The 21983-nt window shown below is 40.0% G+C and overlaps 1 protein-coding gene across 1 annotated transcript in view; it reads right to left on the bottom strand.

Annotated features, from left to right (window-relative positions):
• Positions 1-19312, bottom strand: part of tub (TUB bipartite transcription factor) — a gene marked incomplete at both ends in the record, with an annotated part of 54976 nt that extends 35664 nt beyond the window's left edge. The window contains one exon of the mRNA XM_080458847.1: positions 19257-19312. Within this exon, the coding sequence (XP_080314973.1) occupies positions 19257-19312 (56 nt within the window). The remainder of the gene's footprint in view (positions 1-19256) is intronic.
• Positions 19313-21983: the final 2671 nt, after the last annotated feature.

Genomic DNA, 21983 nt, shown 5'->3' with positions numbered 1-21983 from the left:
GCTGTTATTATCAGTTTGAACCTGAACTGACCAAAGAGACATAGAAGATGTACTGTATAAAGGGATGAATGCCTTGCTCAACACATCAGAACATAAACATCTTTTGACATATATATTTTATCATCCATTCATCTGAACTATTCTATTGTTTTATTTACATTTTATTCAGATTGTTTTAAGAGTTTGTTGCAAGGTTATATTAACTCAAGGTTGATGTTATGATTCTATTGTCACTTACACACAAACAAAAGACAGAAAAAAACCTGGTATTCTTAAAGCATATGAGGAGCAGTTATTCATGAGTCTTTTAGTGCCCGTTTTTAAAGCTCTGGAGTAGAAACCTGAGGGCAGGAGCATTAAAGCAGCGGTTACCGGTTTTACTTGTGAATTTGTGTTTTTCCTTTAGTTATTCATTCATTCTCAAATTGGGATTATTGACTGATCACTTTGCTTTGGTTGACAAATTCAAACATTAGTTAATTACTCTTGTCAAATACACCCCACCACATATTCATCATGTTTTTCTGATAGTCATTGGATTTTCTCCACTCTAGATTTAATCACAAATGTGGAAAAAAACAACAACAAAAAACTTAGAAACCACAGATATTGCAATGTAAAAAGCTGAAAGGCTTTCCTGGAATTTTGACAACAAATTCCTTTACTTCCATTAAAAACTGTGTTCATGTTATTTGCTATGACAGCGATGGATTCATTGATGAATAGAAACATTCTGGCTTGGAATTGCATACATGTTTGAATCTGTTTTTGTTCCCGCTATTGATTCAAACATGTTGAACTATGAAGATTGTCGAAGACATCAATAGAAGAATGAGTTCAGTGCATAGAAAAGGACCCCGAATTTTCATCATATTTCATCATGGTGCTCTTCAGAGGACCTTGTCCTCGACATCTTGATGAAATACAACAACCACAGTGTGAACAATAGGGCCATACAAGAGAGTGTGATTGTATAACCGAGCTGTTGCTTCAGTCCAACACAGAGGATCACCGGTCACATTGCAATCTCCTGTGTGTTTGCTTTGCCATTAAACATTTAACGAGAAGTGACATCATGAAATAAAACCTTCAGAAAATGGTTGAGAAAACAGAAAAGAGGCATAGTAAAATGAATTTCAGCTACAAACTACTTCACACAACCATTTAGTCGTTATCTGTTATTGATACTAGTCGTCATCGGGTCGTAATTTGTTGTGTTATTGAAACTACTTCACTGTCCTACTGAAAACAAGCAAATGATTTCTGATTATCCACTATTTATTCAGAGTAAGACACACAATTTCTTTTAAACTCACAACCAGGGGTTGGTAAAATACTTCAGAAACCAACCCACCCCCAAAAAGGGGGGGGGGATGTTGAACACTTCCTTAAGATATGAGTTTTATATTGTTCAAATTAATTTTGACAGTTAACTTGGCCATCATGTTTTTGTTTTCCAGAAATTAGAAATAGAAGCAGTAGGAGTAATAACAGTATATCAACAGGAGTGATGGTTTCTTTTTGAATACATTAAACTGTTATATATATATATAAATATATATATATATATATATACACTCAACATATTCACTAAGCTGTGCATATGGGTGCAGATTTTGTACCACAGTTTCTGTGACTCTGTAGATATGGCATTAGTGTTCAGCTTTTGCAGCCTTTGTGTTTGAGCTCATAGTTTAACTATAATGCTGCAGCAGCTGTGTACACTAACACGTTTAAGCATTGTTATCAGGCTGTCACCGTAGCGTTTATGGTGTGTTACTGTTTTGTTTTCAATTTGTGTGCAGTTTCTGTACTGGTGAGTAAAATACTAATGTTTCAATAGCTGCCATTATTGGCCAAATACTGCACTCAAAGGTCTAAGAGGGAGGCCCACCTAATTTTCTCTATGGCCAACATAATTCCTGGCCATGCTACAGAATAAACACACAACCCTTATTCAGAAAAACTTAATACATCGTCACAGTTTACACCATGGTGTTTCACCATAGCAACCAGCTACAGGGGCATATCACACACATGTCCACCAGCATTACAGAGCGGCGGAGAAGAGGATGGAGATGAATAAAAGAATGGCAAGAGGGAACTGCATTAACATATTTTCTTTTTATTTCAGAGGCTTGACAAAACCAATCCTCAGAGAATGCTTTAGAGATCCAATCTATCTTAATAATTCCACAAATGGCTGGCACAGCAAAAAGGCCCTTCACAAAATAAATAGATGAATGAAACAAATTCTACACACTCAGATTACAAAAGCACAGGGTTTTTTTTGCAGCCGAGATTGAGTCAAATGAGTGTTTGTGTGAGGTATCTCATAGAACTGCTATATATAAATGCATCTTTATCAACCGTTGGTAATCCACATCTAAAGCAGGCTGAAAGATAGATCTCCACTTATCTACAGTGCAGTAGAGGATAAGAAACAACAGTTGGAAACATGAGCAAATGCGACAAATAAAACCATGTAAAATCAAAGAAAGGAGAATTGGATGTAGTTTTATTGACCTTTCATAGTGTCTACAGCGAGGGTGGTAAACACGCAAAAAAGCAGGTATAACACTACTTTGAGATCCAAGACTACAACAAAGAGATGAGTGAGGCAGCAATGAAAGTTACCTCTGTATTGTCACCAAATGACGGAGCATAGCTTTTCTACGGAGGTTCGATTGTGAAACCGTGAAGCCAAACAAACAACGAAACACTGTGGTTGGCAGGATTTTGGCAGATTTGTAGACATGAAGAAACACAGAATCAGGTCATCTGTTTTAAAAGAGAAAATATAAGTATTTTGAACCAGGGAGCATCAATAAAAATAGGATCATGTTGAAACTGCAATCTTTTCTATGAAAACTTCAACATTTTCATGTTATGTGAAAATAGGTTGAATGCAGACTTTTTTTTCTTTTTTTCTTACAAAGTAAGCACCCCTCTTGACATACAGCAAAGGGTAATAACTAGATATGTCTGTGTTTATAGGTCATAAAGTCAGCATTGTACCAGATCAAATTGAGACTTTTGTGACTTTTGTGACCGTTAACTAAAATGGGTTTGACATCCCTGGTCAACATATATTTCTCAAAAAAAAAGTCTTTCGGTACTTTCCTGCAGTTTAATTCTCATCTCAAAGTCCTCCTTATTATATATGCTTCCTATTTCAAAACCTGATTGTACATCCATCCTCTTTTGCTTTACCCAACTCAGAGGAGCCAATGGAGCGCAGGCTGCAATTCAGGACAGGTCGCCACAGCATCACAGGGCAAACAGAGAGCGACAGACAACCAAATACACACACACACACACACACACACACACACACACACACACACACACACACACACACACACACACACACACACACACACACACACACACACACACACACACACACACACACACACACACACACACACACACACACACACACACACACACACACACACACACACACACACATCTACAGGCAATTCAGCCACACCAAATACCCAGAAAAAACTCATGCATGTACAGAGAGGACCTGGTCAACTGTACAGAAAAGCCCGCTTGGCCGACTCTAAACAGGAACTTGGAGACCTTCTCACTGTGAAGCGAGACTACTAACCAATACATCACTGTGCACCTCCAAGCTGCCATTGCATTGCATTTCCAAATTGTCAGCCCTGTTTTCTAATTACAATAATAGTTTTGATTGCTTCTTAAGTGGCAATTAGAGCCAAATATACAACACAACAGAGGCCCGAATGGTTGCCAGCAACCAATTAAATCATCACGTGGATTGAAAAATCTAATTATTGGAATTTCAGTGGTGTTTTTATTTTTGATATCCTCATTGATGTTTGAAAAAAGATATAAAATCAGAAGACATTAGAAAGCAGACAATGTAGTTGGTGATATTCAGCCTTGACGAGTCTCCCTAAACTCACCAAAATAATATTTCACAGTCTCTGTGAGCAAGGAAAACATGCTTTATGTATAACTACAATCTTAGGTTTTCTTGCAGTTCCACTCTTCTGTTCATTCCCAATGTATCCCAGCTCACACACCTACTAAACCTCACCAGTCACTCTCTGGAAAGCCTGATGATGAGAAAACACTTACCGTCCAGGATTGTTGTGGCAGACACACATCAACAACATGCAGGGCTGTTTGAGGACCAGGATCCAATACCTCTGATTTAGACAATACAATTATCTTGTTGTGTCCATAATTCCAGATTACACAATGATGCCGGATGGTACAAGTAAAAGGTTCCTGCAGTTGTCGTTGTGGATTTCATCTATATAGCCTTTTTCAACTGCTTATTCAGTCCCAAAGAACTTTACATTGTTAGTCACATTCACCCATTCACACAGCAATGGTGGTGGCTGCCATGCAAGGTGCGACCGCTCTACTAACCGAGCCACAGCCGCCCAATATTATTAAGGTAATTTTATTTCATGAGTATTGTTGAATTCCAGTTTAAGTATTTAGTGCAATAGTTGAGACATAAGTTCAGCCAACCACCTAATAAATATGTGAGGTTTGCAGGTCCATTTCTTTACTTTTGAAGAACATCCATTCTCTCCAAGATATTGCTATGTTCTTCTGAGGCATCATTCATGACCTGTCTCATAAATGTGTTCACAGATCCAAACATCCAATCAACATAACATATCATCCTTTAAACTTTCCACAACCAGCAGTTTCACAACTCCTGTCCTGATGTCCTCCGAGTACAGGTATTGTATTAGGTGGAAGATGATTTTAAAAGAGGTGGTAAAGACGCACCACTACAGGATTCGCCTTCTCATGTGTTATGGCTCATCTATGAACATGAGAGAGACGGTCACCTCCTCCTGCTCTCAGCTCAAGGGTCGTGACAGTTTTAAAGCACAAGGAATAAATGCATAAGTCTGCATTGAGCCAAAGTCCTTCGAATGCTTTGAGAAGGTGTCATTATGAAACAGAAACATGTTCAGTTACCAAATGACTCAGCCATACACTTTCAATACATGTGATGACTTTCTGCTCTCCACTGCAGGAAATAATAATTTAGAACAAACCTGAAAAAAGAAATCTGTGCGAATCAGAGAATGCCTTAAGCATGACATTTCAGATTATTTACTTAAGGGCTAATTCCCCCTGCTCTTGCGCCGCCAACCATTACTATATAAAACAAGTAAAGCACTAAGATGTGAAAAAAACATATTTTTTGTTGATTTTCTATGAATCATGTTGGATCTATTCAGATGCTTATTGCTTTAAAAGAAATAAAAATAAAAAAACTCAGCTTTGTGGATTGTTCCAGCTGCAATTTGCTGACTAATGGTGATCTTGTGTGTTTTTCCAGGTGCGGTAATTTTCAGATTTTCAAAGTATCAGACTTACAGCAGATGTAATCACATGAGTTACTGTGACCATTTAGATTAGATTTTAAACATGCTCCATTCACACATCAGACCGTTTGAAGTGGGAGATGTCGGAGTCAAGTACCTCATCAAAACTACAGACTAAAACATAATCGCACTGTGAGTTCTTGGGTGCGAGCATGTAGCGAAATTGCAACTTCTACCACTGATCTTAGAACTATGTAGAAGTTTCTCTTGTCTGAAAATGCTCAATAATAGGGTTTGGTTTTTTTTTTAAATAGTAGCACTGGAGTATAGCTAAGATTGGCTTGACTTGGTGAGAAAGGGTAATGACTTGATAATGTCCTATAAAGACCACTCTGGGCCCAGTTGCTTGAATTACTCAGCTCCTCTTCTATGCTTCAATTACCATGTAGCACCCACAGCTACCAGCTTTCGTAATGGCTCACATATTCCCAAGAGGCTAAATATGGCCTTTTGGAAAGCCATAAACTGCTTTATAAACTGCTGTGGTTTTTGTTTAAAAACACCTGCAGGGCAGAGCCATAGTCTAAACAATGTAGGCAAAAACAGTACGCACACAATGTACACAAAGTATGCACAAAAATAGCTTACAATGTGCAGAACGTACAAAAACATGGTGCCATGACTCAGCTGCCTTATAAACCTGGAATCTCCCAAATATTTTCAGTGCAATCTACAATGATGAAGAGTGGGGTGTAAGTGAAAAGCCCAGTCTGACAGGGTGAGGCCCATTCACAGCTATCCTAAATGGTAGAAATCACCAAAGAAAACTTGAAGACTGAAGGTTCCTGCCAGACACATTTTTTTGAGGAAATCATTATCAGACAACTATCTACAAATTTGTGGGGTAAACGTATGTTGGGTGTTTTCGGGTCTGACAAGTCAGCCAGAAGCATCTGAGCTACTTATTGACCAACATATACGTAGATTGTCGTCTCCTTAAAAGAAAACGCATACAGCGCGAGAGTTGATGGGTACACCTCCACTTCACTGTTCACTAACATTGGAGCCCCCCCAAGGGTGTGTGCTCAGCCCACTGCTCTACACTCTGTTCACATATGACTGCTCTGCCTCCTCTCCATCAAATCTCATTGTCAAATTTGGCGACGACGCCACAGTGCTCAACAATAACAATGAACCACCAAACAGGACTAAGGTGCAACATCTGACATCATGTTGTGATAACAATAACTTGGTTCTGAACATCAAAAAGACCAAAGAAATTATTGCTGATTCCAGCAGAAATGGATCACAAAACCACTGTCCTCACTTGGCAGTGAGATGGTGGACAGAGTGTCTAACTTCCAATTCCTGGGAGTAACCACATCAGAACACCTGTCTTGGAGCATTTAACACCTCCTTGGCTGTGGGGAAAGCACAGCAATGACTGTACGACCTACAAATCCCAAGATCATTGAGACTACTCTTCCAGAGATCAGTGACTTCTACACCACCCGCTCACTGAGGAGAGTGCGTAACATCATGCTTGTTCAACACCACCCGACGCATCACCTCTTCCACCTGCAGCCATAAGGTAAAAGGTACAGGTCTATACGAACCAGAACCACCAGACTGGCCCGCAGCCTGTACCACCAGGCAGTGAAGCTGCTAAATTGTTTCCCCCTCCCCACGTTGCCCCATGCTGACACACTCACCGTACCCTACTGTTACAATCGCTGTGAACTGGACTTTGCATGGTTGCATTAATCATAACATCACTCAATAATTGTCTGTACAGTCCCCTGTGTGTTGACATGGCCTCTACAGGTTGCAGTCGCACTCTTTTTGTTTATTACATTTATGCCTGCACTGAATCATTTATTGTTATATTTTCCTGAGGTAATTGAGTAGGACTATGTGCAGCAGGGAGGAGTGCTCTGAGATTCATTCATTCAGAAAACTGACTTGACCGGACCCGAAGTAGACAATTACCTGAGTTGAACAGTAAGATGATCAGTGCCATGCTGGTGAGAGATCCGAACACATTAGACCTTTGGAAAATACACTGTATGTTTTGGATTGTAGAAGTTTGTTTGTGAAGGACGTTGAACTGTTCTGAGGTTCTGGCAGTGAAGGTTTACGTCATCAGGTCAGCACGTGGCACTGCGGCACTTTGCCACGTCAACCATGTACTGCAAACCATTGGATCCCTTAAAGCAGCACGATCGTATCAGCTCAGGGTCCATCAATCATCCTTTCAAATGGTTCTATCGAGCCGCAGCAATGACAACCCACTAGGTTAGCCCCACCAGTACACTGAACCCTTTGGATATTTGACATTCATGTGGCGTGAGCTGAATCTCCAGAGGGAAAACACCAAGCTCTTTGAGTTGAGCTGTCGCTCAAGGCTCAAGCTTGTGACTGTTTCCATTGCGAAACTGTCAAGCATTTCAATGTTCAACATGTGGTCTTGCAAGTACTCCCTGGAGATACGCCAGGGGGCAGTGGTCGGAATATCAGAAAATTAATTTGCTCCAAGACACCCTCTAGTGGTGTCTCCTTTAACTGCACCCCAAAGGGCAAAAATCTAATTTGTATATTCAGGCAATCTAGTTCACCACAAAATTAATGCAAATACCCAAGTGCTTCTTGTTCCATCACTCTATTCTATTACTTTCCTGAAACAGACTCATTTTCAGACCCAGGGCGCAGTCAGAAAGTCATGCTGCTCTAGATTCTTTCTCCGAAAGCATGTCTGCTACTGAAAGAGTAATTCAGCACATACTCACTTTGATGTGACGGAGAAGCAACACCCTCTCCAGTTCTAATAAGACACCAAAAGCATCAAAGAGAGGAGGCGACAAACATTGTCATGCTACTTAACCCTGTGAAGCCCGAACCAACCAATATTACCTTGATTCCTATTATCATTATCCATTGAAAATTGAAACGCATTAAAACTTGGATATGAAAACGAGCCCCAAACAAATTAGATAGCAAGTGAATTTTTTATGTTGTTGACAATTAATTTCATCTTGTTTCCTTTTTTTTTTTGGGGGGGGGGGGGGGGGGGGGGGGGTAAATTATATGGATGCTAAAGTAGTGGATCACACAGTGGGAGGCTCAGATCCATTGCAGCATCAATGGGTTTGGCCAACGTGTTCATTACAGTAAACCGCCTTAAAAACCCAGCCTGTCAAAATCTGCATTTCTTTGTGGCTGGGATGGAAATGGGAGTGTTTTCTAAACATAGGGCCTCGTACAAGTTTGACAATGTTTTTAAAAATATAAATGTGCAGTTATTCTGTGTATACTATTGAATTCACATTAAACAATGAACAGAGCTGCATAGAAATAACGACTGATTAGAAAGTTAAGAGGAAGTCTTGATAAGTGCCACAGAAACACCGCCACAGATCCATTCAACTCCTCCTTCGACACTTCAGAGCAAAGATAGTCATTAAGTGACAGCGTGGGGTTGTTGAATGCCCACTGAAGAGTAGATTGTCAACTGCACAGAAAATTTACATCATAGATGTTCAGTGGACAAATATGCAGCAAATGTGCAATGCTGACATTGTCGATATAGATGAGAGTCTCTGAGTTTTGGTTTTCAGCACCTTGCTGAATATTAACTACCAAGAATGAAAACAAGTGTGGTGGAAACAAGGGTGTCCAGCCTGCTAGATCTAGAGACATTTAATAGGAAGGCGATTGCATTACACTAGCACAGCTTAAAGAAGAGTCATCACAATTATTAGATGCATTTATTATTTCAAAACAAACGCAAGATTTTCTTTTAAATCATTTAAAGAATGACATTTCTTGCTTATATCGAGTAATTAGTCTCTCTCACAGCTGCACGGTGGAGTGGTGTTTAGCACTCTCCCCTTGGAGTTGGAACATCCCCTGTTCAATTTTGCACTTGAGGGTCTTTCTGTGTGATATTTGCATATTCCTCTGGTACATGTGTGGCTTTTCTGACTGGTGTTTCTCCCACGGTCCATGTGTCTGATTGTTTCTCTGTGTTTCACTGGCAAACTGAATTAGTTTCTTTCAAAGTTTGAATCATAAACATCATATAAAACAAATCCATAGGTTCAAAGGATTTCCCATGCATGCTGATGTTCGAACACTTCATTTATCAATGCAAAAATACTCAAATGCAAATATGTCTGCATCATCAGCAGTTTTCCCATAATAGTTCCTCATCAGATGGTGCTTCCCTTTACAGCAAGTCACAAGTACAGCAAGTTACTGAAACTTGCACCATAGACTTGGCTGGTTTTTACAAAAAAACCCAATCCAGCTGTAACTGGGATTTGAACCTGGTAAGCCACCAAAAGGGAATTGGCTCTTTATCGGAAATAACCCACATTCGTGAAACTGCAGAATTTCTTCTGTTTCCACATCTTTTTTTCCAACATGAATGCCACCACAACAAACACTGACAGCTTCCTCACAGCATCGGCGAGCCAGAACACAGAGATGAAACTCCACCACCTTTGCACCTGATGTCTCTCCCTACTTGTCAGCAACAGTGGAAGAGATGCTATACTTCAGGCTCAGAGGCAGGTCAGCTGGCTTCACTTCCCAGACACTTCACTTGCTTTTCTTTTTACCTGCAGAGGAAGTGTTGGATTGACAGGCTGGCTGCCTTTGTTGCACAGCTGCATCATAAACCGTCTCTGATCTCCACCTGGAAAATCTTTGAGCTTCTCCTCATTGAAACCTAAAGCACCCACGTCTTTATTCCCTCATAGGTCGTCAGGAAACTCACTTTCAATACAGAATATTCACTATTTCATATAGTTTTGCTCCCAGCTGCATTATTGTAATAAATGTATATTATATGGGGGTTTGTTTTAGCAGAAATAAATCAGACAATGGATGAATATTATTACAGACAGAACATGTTTTGTTGTCCTAATCTGTGTTTTTGTGTCCATCTGGATTACTTTAATCAAACCAGTCGGTGTCATACTGAAGAGACAGTCTACAGTATTTTCTGTACCACTTTATCCAACTCAGGTTCACAGGGCAGTGCAGCCAATCCCAGCCGACTATAGATGAAGGCAAAGTGCACCGTGGACAGATCATGTCCATCACAGGGAAAACAAAGAAACAGACAATCACACATACACACCAGCAGACAATTTATCTTGCACAGTAAACTTACACACTGTGTATCAGATAAACGTCAACATGAAAGAGATCACTATTTTTGTGATAAAGATGCTTCTTGAGATTTACATGGAGCTTTCCCAAAACTTGGGAACAAAATGTCCCTCCAACAAGGCTGCAAGAATCTACAAAGTTGGGTCAAAAAAAGGACATATAGGCTTTCCTATTTTATCATCACAAACACAAAGGTAAAAGAATAAAAAGAGCTCTCGGCCTTTCTGTGTGGAGCTCACATGTTCTCTTCGTGTGTGCGTGGGTTTCTACTGGGTACTCTGGTTTCCTCCCACAGTCAAAAAACATGCACGTGAGGTTGATTTGTGATGCCAAATTGCCCCGAGGTGTGTGTGTGTGTGTGTGTGTGTGTGTGTGTGTGTGTGATAGACTGACGACCTGTCCAGGGTGCATCCTGCCCTCGCCCATAGTGAGCTGGGATCGGCTCCAGCGTCCTGCGACCATGAACAGGATAGAAGATGGAAGAATGGATGGATGGATAGATAAATGGATGGATGGGATCTCCACCAAATACAAACCGTTTACAATGCCAATGAACATGGATTACCTTGGAAGCCAGTGACATTCGTGTTTCACAGATATTTTAACAAGCATCCTAATGGATACACAGATGTATGAGGTGTAGACCTGATTTTATTGGCAGAGAATTTTAATCACAAAAACCTTTTTTATACCTCAGTAAATCATCACAGACTTTTACAACCAGCAAACAAGCAAAAACATGAGGCGTAGCAGTGCAGTGTCTTTGTTTGGTACCCTTCTTTTTTCTACGTAGTGTTACTACAGAAACAGGCAGTCGGTAACTAAGCCATGAACTGCATAATGACAGTGCAGCAGAAAGCTTGTTGAGCTGAAGGGGCACAGGTATGACAAATGAACGAGCGAGAAATGAAAGACCACTTCACCACAAATAATGGGAGATCGACAACAACGTGTTTATGTTCAGGTAAAAATCTAATCTTGGTGAAGCACTGGCAAAACATGTCCCAACTATATTCCGTTGAATTAAACACGTCACAACAATGATGGACATACATTCACTGGGTCTTTTGTTAGCAGTATTGAAATGGGTCCATGCATCAGGCCAGGGAGCTTGATAGCTCAAAATCGAGCCTGGGTAAGAATTGTGGGCCGACTTCCACAGCAGACGGACACTCTGACACTCTCTGGACACAGCTGTCACTTCAGCTGCTCTCATGCTGTAGCAGCAAACAGCATCAAGCCAGTTTTTCATTAACAATTGCACAATGATAAAAAAAATGGCGATACTCAATGCTTTGTTTTGATACTACATTATACTATATACTATAAAATGGGAATCTAAAAAGGAAGAGAAAAGAATCCTGTTTTTTATGACATGCTACACTGTGCAACATCGACTTCATTAACTTGGGCTTGACAGGAAGTTTGACTAATCTTTTAGTGATAACCACAGCGTCTATCAATATGCACGGATATGAGCATCTTTTAGATCAAGGATGAGCAACTTTGATCATGGTGAGGACCTCACAAAAAATTCCTCTCCCAATCTGTGATGTATTTTTTAATGATGCATGAGAACTGGAGCTACTTATTCAACATAAAGAGCCAACTGAAATGCTGTGACTTACACTGATTGAATCAAACAGAATACATTTGATAATATCCACCATTGACCTAAATCTAAATATTTCCAATAGATATTGGATCAATTTACCCTTTTTCCTTAAATCAGCATTTCTTTTAATTGTCTGACAGGCCGTGAAGAAGACAGTTACCAGTTACAAACTTTTGTTTTTCTACTGAGGGCAACACAGAAAACCACACAGATAGCAGGGGCACTCAATAGAACTGAAGTACATCACAGAAATTGTATTCAAATTTTCTAGACTCACTTGCTTCCCGGCATTTCTTTACTTCAGCCATTTTTGGTCTTCAGCAGCCACACTTTTCCTTGATTAGCCTCGTCAGGGCAAACATTTCCATGTCAACAATTGCCTGAAAACATTTCTCTTTCCGTATCAGTAGAAACTGTAGAAACGCTGAAATCCATGTACTTTTCATGTGAGAGCACGAATCGGTGCTGTGTTTTTTCTGAAACAACCACCTCGGAATGTTTGCAGTACAATAGTTTGAAGAAAACCGTCAAGTGATTTTAACATTCATTGTACAGGCCCAATCGGCATCTGCTGGATGTAAGAAATGTGTCTCTGCATGTGATCCAGACGATGGGAAAGTAAATGTACACTTCATTGGCGCAGTACAGACATCATGACCCGCAACTCTAAAAGTCAAGTTGTAGTCAAGTGGCTCTTCATATCACTCAGTAGGCTTGAAGCAACTCTTCTTTCAAAAAAGTTGCTGAGTTACCTTGTTCAAGCTCTGTTTTTTACTTCTGAATTTCAACATTAGGCAGTCTAGTATGAATTTTATGTACGGGCCATATTCTTGATGTTTTTAGAACTTGCTGTGTGAATTTAAAACTGGACTCACAGTTCAGACGGCTGTAGGGTGGAGGGTAATCTTTTAATTTTCACTTTGGTATTTTCATCCATTTGTTTTTAATATGCGTTATGTTTATCTTTGAGAAACACTTGATGCACGTGATCCCTTGTTGTAAAGTGCAAAGTGCTTTGCATTTTGCATTTCTTGTATGATATTTGCTACATAAATTAAGATTAGTATAGAGTATAGCCACCCTGAGTCAATGTTTAACACAGTGGAAGTACAGTGAGACCGTCTGAATGGTTGCATATGGTTTCAAAGTGTGCGTAATGAGACAGCGAATGAGTTACAGTAACTGTGAGTCAGTAACTTATCAATGATGAATTTTGCAGCACTGTCTGAATGATGACCTGGTGAGTAACATACACATTGCTAATGTTTTCTGCCAGAAGGTCGGTGTGTACAATACTGCGGCGTACTGCAAAGCATCTCTGGAAATTTTGATGAGATTTTGATATTTAGGTTTTTCTCTACACTCTTTACTAACATTATTTTATTCAACAGTTCAACATCCTTTGTTCTATTATGGAGACAACTGTCCTCTTGGTTGGAGAATCACGACTCAACTCTTCAAATTCTGTGTCGAATAGTCCAACTCCACATCATAGCTGTGGTGTGATTCATTATTTAAACCACCCACAGTGGCACAAATGTGTATCCCTCCTTCAGTAGCTATCAGCAATTTTCCAACCGGTCAAAGTTATTAATGATCTTTTCATGGCCTCAGACAAAGGACTCATCTCTGTTCCTGTCTTGTCCGATCTCATTGCTGCATTTGATACTCTTGATCGTGGCATCCTACTGTAGTGACTGGAACATATCATTGGGATTAAAGGTACAGCACCAAACTGGTTTCGATCATATTGTTCAGACTTCGTTCATGTTAATGATGACTCTTCAGCTCAGAATTAAGGGTGGGGCAGCATGGCTTGGTTTGTTGAGCGGTCGTGTCCCAATCAGAAAGGTTTGATTCTCATCTCCACCTCCATATGTGCCAAAGTGTCCTTGAGCAAGACACTGAACCCCAAACTACTCCCAATCAGTTGACAGCGTGGCTGCAGCATCCATTGGTGTGTGTGAATAGGTGAATGTGATTAACAAAGTAAAGCGCTTTGGGGCCGCTCACGCAGTTGAAAAGTGAAGTAAGTGAAGTAAGTGAAGTCCATTTACCATTTAGAACTGATACTTTTCATATTAAACATGCTTCCAGTAGGGAATATTAGCAGGAAATACTCCATTAACTTCTATTGTTATGCAGACGATACACTAATCTATTTATCTAGGAAACCAGATAATACTGATGAAGACATAAAGGCCTGAACGAGCCGTAATTTTTCAGAGTTTTCTACAAATAGAATCAAGCTACCAGGCTCTTCTTATGTGGAACCAGCTCCCATTTTCAGTTAGGGAGGCTGACACAGTCTCTACTTTTAGCGTTAGGGTTAAGACTTTTCTATTTAATAAAGCGTACAGTTAAGGCTGGTTCATGGCACTCTGGACCATTTTCACATGAAGCGGCCATAGGTTAAGACTGCTGGAGACCTACACTGAGCTTCTTTCCTTTCTCATTCAGCATGTGTCACTATTACATGTTACTAATATTGGTCTATCCCCTGTAGTCTGTGCTCTCTCTTTCTTTCTCACTCTCTCTCTCTCCTCTCCCTCAACCTCGCTGCAGGATCTCTGACAGTAGAACTATAAGTTCATGGTCTGAGCCTCCTGCCACAATCCATCTGTAGCGAGAGGATCTCTGTCTGCTGAATTGAGTGGAGCGTCCCTACCCCCTACCCGAACCAATCCCTCCTCACAATCTATCTGTTTGTCCTGTCTTTTTCTCTCCTTCTATCCCCTCACCCCAACTGGAACAGCAGAAAGCTGCCACCTCTGAGTTTGGTTACGCAAAGATTTCATCCCGTTGAAGGGGAGTTTTTCCTTTCCACTGTCGCTGATGCTTGCTCATGTGGAATTGTTGGGTCTTTCTCTGTGAACGTGCCCTGAAATGACTGTGTTGTTAGTGGCGCTATACAAATAGAATTTAATTAAATATAACTGAATTGAATTGAATAATCTAGTACTTGGCACAAGGTTTCGTTTTTAGACATCAGAATGATTTTTTTCTGCATATACTAGAAAGTACTTTCAGCATATACACACAAACAGTTTTCAGATGTGAATATCAGACGTTTTTGCTGTTGCCACCGCACACTTGTGAGCGGAAGAAGCTCCGATCACGTCTTAGATCAAATATTGATGAGTCAAAAGCCCTTTTGAAGCTCTGGCGTCAATGCATTTCAATTTGTATCCTCTTGAGTTCAGGAAAAAACTCTTTCAGCTTCAATCATTAAACACAGGTGTAAAACTATATATCCTATGAGAGTATCTTCGAGCCGCAACTCATTTAAATACCTTTTCTTTCTTCAAATTCAATTTAAGGTTGATTAGTGTAAAGAGATACTGATAGACTCCTGTCAGCTGCACATTTTTCAAAAAAATAATGAAAAAAACCCCACAGCTGAACTCAGTGACGGCAGTACTGATTTGACAGTATTATTGACCGAACAAACATTTCAAAGCCCTGCCAACAATCACAGGCTTATGACAAACACACACACCAGGCGGTGTGCAGAAACCTATCAAGGCAAAACATCTGACCAGCAGTGAGCTGGTTCTTCAGCTGGTTCTTCTGGTGGGACACTAAATAAAATCTGCATAATCCTGTGCTGAATGATGAGGATTGCAAAAAATCAAGAGTGATCAGACTGGAGATAAGAGGCAGTGGAAAATTGTCCTTCTTAACCTTGACAGCTGCTTGGCCTTCATCATCATGGCCAAAGCATGATGGCCAGGCCTGAATACTGGATATAAAATACATTCACTTACCTTCATGAAGGGAAAAAAGGGTGTCTGCTCTCAGCTGTACATGCATCAATGCCAGCATTCACTTAATTTATAAAGCCAAAGCTACTGAGAAGATTTCATATGGAATGCTCTACGATCAAATACAGATAATCTATAAGTCTCAAATTCATAAATGTTTAGTTATTCATTCCATTTGGAAATGACCACGGCTGTTACATTTATAAATGGCAAAATATCAATAAAAGCTCCACTTCCGCCTTGTGTTTGATGGTGGGAACATGATGTACCTAAACTCACCTTTGTCCGTGATTAAATACATTAAAAGTCTGTGCTGTGAAGGTTCTGAATTGTATCTTGTCAGCCCACCTTGCCCTTCCATCTCTAGGATACAGTGTTTACTGACTAGGTGCCAGGACACAGTGTGATTGTACATGCTGTAGCTCCAGGAACAAGCAGGCTCCACTGTGAATTACAACGGCAGCCTTTGATAAAACTTGACTGCCTGTCTGCAGACTTCAGGCAAATCTTCTTGTCGTAAAATCACTTGCACATGACCTAGCGCGGAAATACAACTTTAATCATCTTTAGAGTAATTTCAGGAACTAATGGACATGGAGGTGTGATGCTCTGAACACATAAAAAGGTAGATAAAATAAAAATACTCTCCACATTGATCCGACACTGTAAAACAAAAGACACAAAGAAGCTTGTCTAAAACAATGGTTTCATCTTCTATTATGGAAACCTTAAACTTTACACAGTTCTCAACCTGCTTTCACATGATGATGATCTTATCTTTTTACATTTACTTTTTGTCATTTATATTTTAAATACATTAGCAAGTTTACATAACAATAAATCATAATAATAATAATAATAATAATAATAATAAACTTTATTCATACAGCTAAACAGAGATGCCAATATTAAGACTCAGTCACCCTGTTGGTCCTCAACATGGACTGTGACATGAGCAGAGTCTCATGTATGGAGACAGAACCTCTGAGGTGCTTCTTGGTCGACATCTTTAAAAGTCCAATACAATGTGAATGTCAATTGTAAAATTCACTCTGAGAGACCAAAATAGTGTGTAGAGACTTATAATTATCATTACAAGCTTTTCTTTTGCACAAAATCAATACTTTATTGCTATAAATACCACAAACTCATCAACCTAGATATGTAACAAAACCACTGATATTTAAAGGCCAAACACCCACACAGCTGTCGGCTTGTTTTTGTTCATTAGACCTCTGCTCAGTTTGACACTGGCTGCGCAGGAATTACACGGATCCACCAAAGATTACAGTGTGGCCGTTTTCATGTTAACAGGTGCTATGGACTCACCGAGAGAACCCACAAACACCATGCGTACGCCCACACGGCCCTGAGTGGGATTGAATCTGGCAAAGTAAGTGAAAAACACCTGTCTGTGTACAGGATAGACTGGAAGCGGCAACAGCCTTCACAGAGACCTGTAATGTTAAATACAGCCATACACGTGTACAATATAGACACTGAAACCACATCATCATGCCCCACTAAAGTTGTGCAGTCACCACTGTCCGTCTATTTTAATTTTTGCTATTGCACCTTACCTACTGCTTGACTTTCACATCTTCCAGGTAACAGCTACCTGCGAACGTGTACACAAACCTCCCAGGGGTATTTATAAGATGTATTAAACCTGACCGGATTAGACTTTTGCATTGGTCTGGTTTTGAATTATAAAAAAAAAAAACATGGTGAATAATTGGTGGTGTTGTACGAGTGTACATCACAATATAGCTTTGGTTGAACTCGTTGTGGCCAAAAGAAGGACTGAGCAGTCTATTTAATTGGTCATTTCTAACTTAATCTCCAGCAGGGTAACTGTGACTCTGTCGAGGCAGTCCATTAGTGGAGATGCTGCAGAGGGGCAATTTGTGCAACAGGAGATGCCATGTGTTTTCGAGGTTGAATAAATAAATAAATACATAAATATTGCAGTAGGAACAAATCTGACTTTTTTGAGGCACATGTGGAGCTATCCCTCAGAGCCTAGAACTAATCAAACATCGCTGTGAACACCATTTCACAACAGTGCATCATCTTAAGAGGCAAAAAGACCATTGGCTGTGGCAGCAGTCTCTTAGGATATGCAAGAATGGATTCAGAATACCAATTACACTGCCACAGCTAACAGCTACAGTGCCATCAACCTCCTCCACACACCACAAAGAGCAGATATATTTATTACTCCTTATCCTTTAAAAAGCTCTCCATCTATATTATGTTTGGATGTTTCTGTTAATGACGTATTTTTACTCCTGTAATGAAATGTTATCTATTATGTAACAAATTAGTGCCCAAATCAGCCTGAGATTAACTGTATGAGTAAACATGTGTTGGCAAGACGATGTTACACTTCTATTACATTTCTAAGACGGTCATTTTACTTGAATGTATCCAGAGCCACGACTGATTTTTTTCTAGTTCTAATCAACCAGGAGGACTTGACTCATTCACACTTATGACTGACATGATGAGGACAATGATGATATCTCTCTCACACACACACACACACATACACTTTGTTGTTGTGATTTACAATTTATGGAGTGCGTCATAAATCACACAGTCATACACACTACTCCTCCACTTTTTCATAATTTCATGGCCTTCCAAGAACAAGAATTGCAGCCCTAGGGTATAGTAAACCTGCCATCAACAGAGGCTTTGCTGGTTGGGTTTCTCATTAATGTCCTCTGAGAAGTACATCTACATTACATACTTTGAATATGTTACGTCTTGCTCACAAGATTCCCCCTACTGAGAGCGAGGCTGTCAACTTGTGGGGTGATTAGTCCGGCTTTGGGGTTGAAGCTGATTTGTTTTTTGTGTGTGAAATCAGACCAGAGTTGTGATGATGTTTGGTAGATAGGTTGAAAAGTCCAACTGATTTAGTCTATTTAGCCTTTCCAGGATGTTATTCTAAGAACAAATTATATTGGTTTTTAACCACGACAAAAAACAAACATGATAGATAGATAGATAGATAGATAGATAGATAGATAGATAGATAGATAGATAGATAGATAGATAGATAGGCTGCATACACTCAGGTATGATGGCAACATGTTTTCTCCAAAAACAGTGGAGCAAACATGAATTAGTAATGATGTGATGCTGAGGCTGCTTAATACACTCACATCGCATCTCTTCTGTCCAAATCCGTTGCACCTGTCAACTAATTGCGCATGAGGGGGGTGTTGGGGCGAACCAAGATGCAGCCTCAGCTTTTATAATATCGTCGTTTGACAAATTCCAAAGAAAAAGAGAAAAAAAACAAAAAAACAAACGCAAGCAGCGTTTGGAACGTGCACTTGTTGTGAAGGGAAGGCTTACCTGTCATAACTCCATCTACTGTAAGACATGCTCCTGTTGCTGCTGACTCCCTCCATGTCCCCGGAGAGCTGGCTGGACAGGACTGGATGGTGAGACGGCAAAAATCAGAAGCGTGAAACGCGCCTATTACCCCTTTTCTCTCGCTCTCGCTCTCTCTCTCTCTACAACAAACACGAAGTAAAAGCCTGCGTTGGAAGTGAATGAGCGGGGAGGCTGAGCTGAGCAGACCGAGACGGACGCTCTCCTGTGGACTGTACCACTACCGGCAGGGAGGGGGAGTTAATGCGACTGATTTTACTCTGTCAGCAACCCGCGACAGACCCCACACTAATCAAACACACCCCAACTTTTCATAGTTTTTCGGCACAAACAGCCAGTAAACATTGAGCATTTCCATTCATAACAGTGCCCCGTCACTGATCTTATTTACGATACTTGAATGGTATAGTCGATACGATAAAATATAGATATTTTGAATTAAATTCCGGAACTTAATACTAAATCAAATTATAGCTATTAAAGCAAATCTTTTATAAATACACCAGTGAAATAAAAATACAAACATCGTAATAATAAAGAAAAGAAAAAAAAAAGTTACATTTCACAAATAAAATGAAAACAGTCCATCACAGGGCAAACACACAGACAACCACACACACAAACACACACATTCACACCAAGAGGCAATTTAGAGTCACCAATTAACCTCACCGTGTTTTTAGATTGTGGGAGGAAACCTGTGCACCCATACAAGCAGGCATGGAGAGAACATGCAAACTCCACTCAGAAAGGCCCAGCAAGTATTTGAACCCTCAACCATGAGTGAGACCGCTGCACCACGTGGTCTGGTTTGTTACTGATAAGGTTAATCATTTGTAATAAACTCATGGGCCCTGTGAATATGTAAAAGTGGGAAAACTATGGCAGCCTCGATTTTTACATCCCATCATATAGATCACATAAATTTTTTTGTTAACTGATAATTTTAGCAATTGATATATTAGTATATAATATCATATTTTACCCACCAGATTTCTCTGCCATACTTATGTTTTGTTCAAGCTGTATCAGTAAAAGTCTTGAACTTCAAATCTTCATCTGCGTTCTTGGAATTCAAATCAATTTCATTCAATTCAATTTGATTTATTTAGCATAAATAAACACAGAAAACTATTCCACAGGAGCAAGGTGCAAAGGAGAGACCTTTGCAGAACCAGGCTCAGAGGTGGCAGCTTTATGCTTAGAGGATAGAAAGAAAAAAAGACAAGTCTTAACTTCTTCACTCACTGCATGTTGTTTTTGTTACCCACCTCTTCATCTCTGTTACGTGCTTTGTACCACACTTGGTCAAATCAATTAGTTTGCAGGTTGTCCATGTCAGTGTGGATTTCCCTTGAGTAGGTTTACTTTTGTTTTCTTCCTTCAAATCTGTCAGGCGAATGAGTGACTCAAAGTTTCTACTCAGTGCGAGTGGTCTTCTGTCCCTCCGTGTTAGAATTGTGATAGACTTAGTTAGGATGTACCCTGCTCCAGCTGCCTGTGGTCCTACAGTCTGATGCATGATAATCTCCTCATGATCAGACGTGTTCATGCATGTATCGAGAATGCCTTTGCAATGATGAGAGAACATTATCACGTCTTGATTGAGTTGAGTCCCTAAACGCGGCGAGCATGCTGCTGCAAAACACCATGTATGACATTAATTCAGCATTCATCGCAGTGTTTGGATCCCCCCATTGTATCCACCGTTAATGTCAACATAGGAGAGACGATTGAGTAAAATATATAAAACATAAAAATCCTATTATAAATAAATATGATCTTTTTATATTTTTGTCTAAATATCAGCCATTCTTGTCTGGTTAATACATGTGTGCATATTCAAGAGACACAAAGATGATGCCTCTTGTTAGCGTGCGCTTAAATGTTTTTTGGGTTTTTGTTTTTTTAGAACCACTGGTCTACATACCTTAAACCTCAAACATAATGTCCTTTGAAACATGTGAGTTTTATTACTCAAGTTGATATTACTTTAGCATTTATCAAATATTAGATAACCAATCACAGTAATTATCTGTCAGTAATAGTCAGACTGCAAATCCTATTTGATCGTACCTGCTGGTATGTTCGTAGGTGGTTTGTTTAAGGCTTTCCCACAGCGGTATGTGTCAGCCAGATTACAGTCAGAAATTATTGTTCTTTTGTATACAGCAGACCTAAAAATCGGGCAAAATGTGATTGGTTTCAGCTCATTATTTCCTCAGTCCACCCATCTTGCTTATCTGCTTCATTCAGCTTCGCGTCTCGAAGAGAAAAATACCAAAAAAGAGTTTTGGACATCCTGGACAGGTGAAGGTCATCACATGGCTAACATGGATCAGCCGTGACAATCAACCATATATCTAAATTTTGAGCCACTGAAAAACTGTACCGTGTTGGCATTGTGGGGGGCAGCCAGAGTACCCAGAGAAAAACTCACTCTGCACAGGAAGAACATGCAAATTATACACAAAAGGAACCCAAGCCTCCACGTCTGTGAGGCCAACAGCCACAACCACTGCGCAGAACTCCTTTCTTGATCACTTCAGATGTCGGTGTGGTCACAGTGATCCTATGAGGATCACTGGAAAGCAGGTGGATTTCTTAAAGTCTGACAACTTGACATCTCAGTGAAGAGATTCAGTTCTGTGCATTTTGAATCTACAAAAAAGATTCTCTAGCCCATCT

This window comes from Lipophrys pholis (assembly GCF_963383615.2).
Source record: "Lipophrys pholis genome assembly, chromosome: 2".
Lineage (NCBI taxonomy): Eukaryota > Metazoa > Chordata > Actinopteri > Blenniiformes > Blenniidae > Lipophrys > Lipophrys pholis.
Note: the sequence above shows the minus strand (reverse complement) of the source record. Positions and strands in the feature narration are given on the sequence as shown.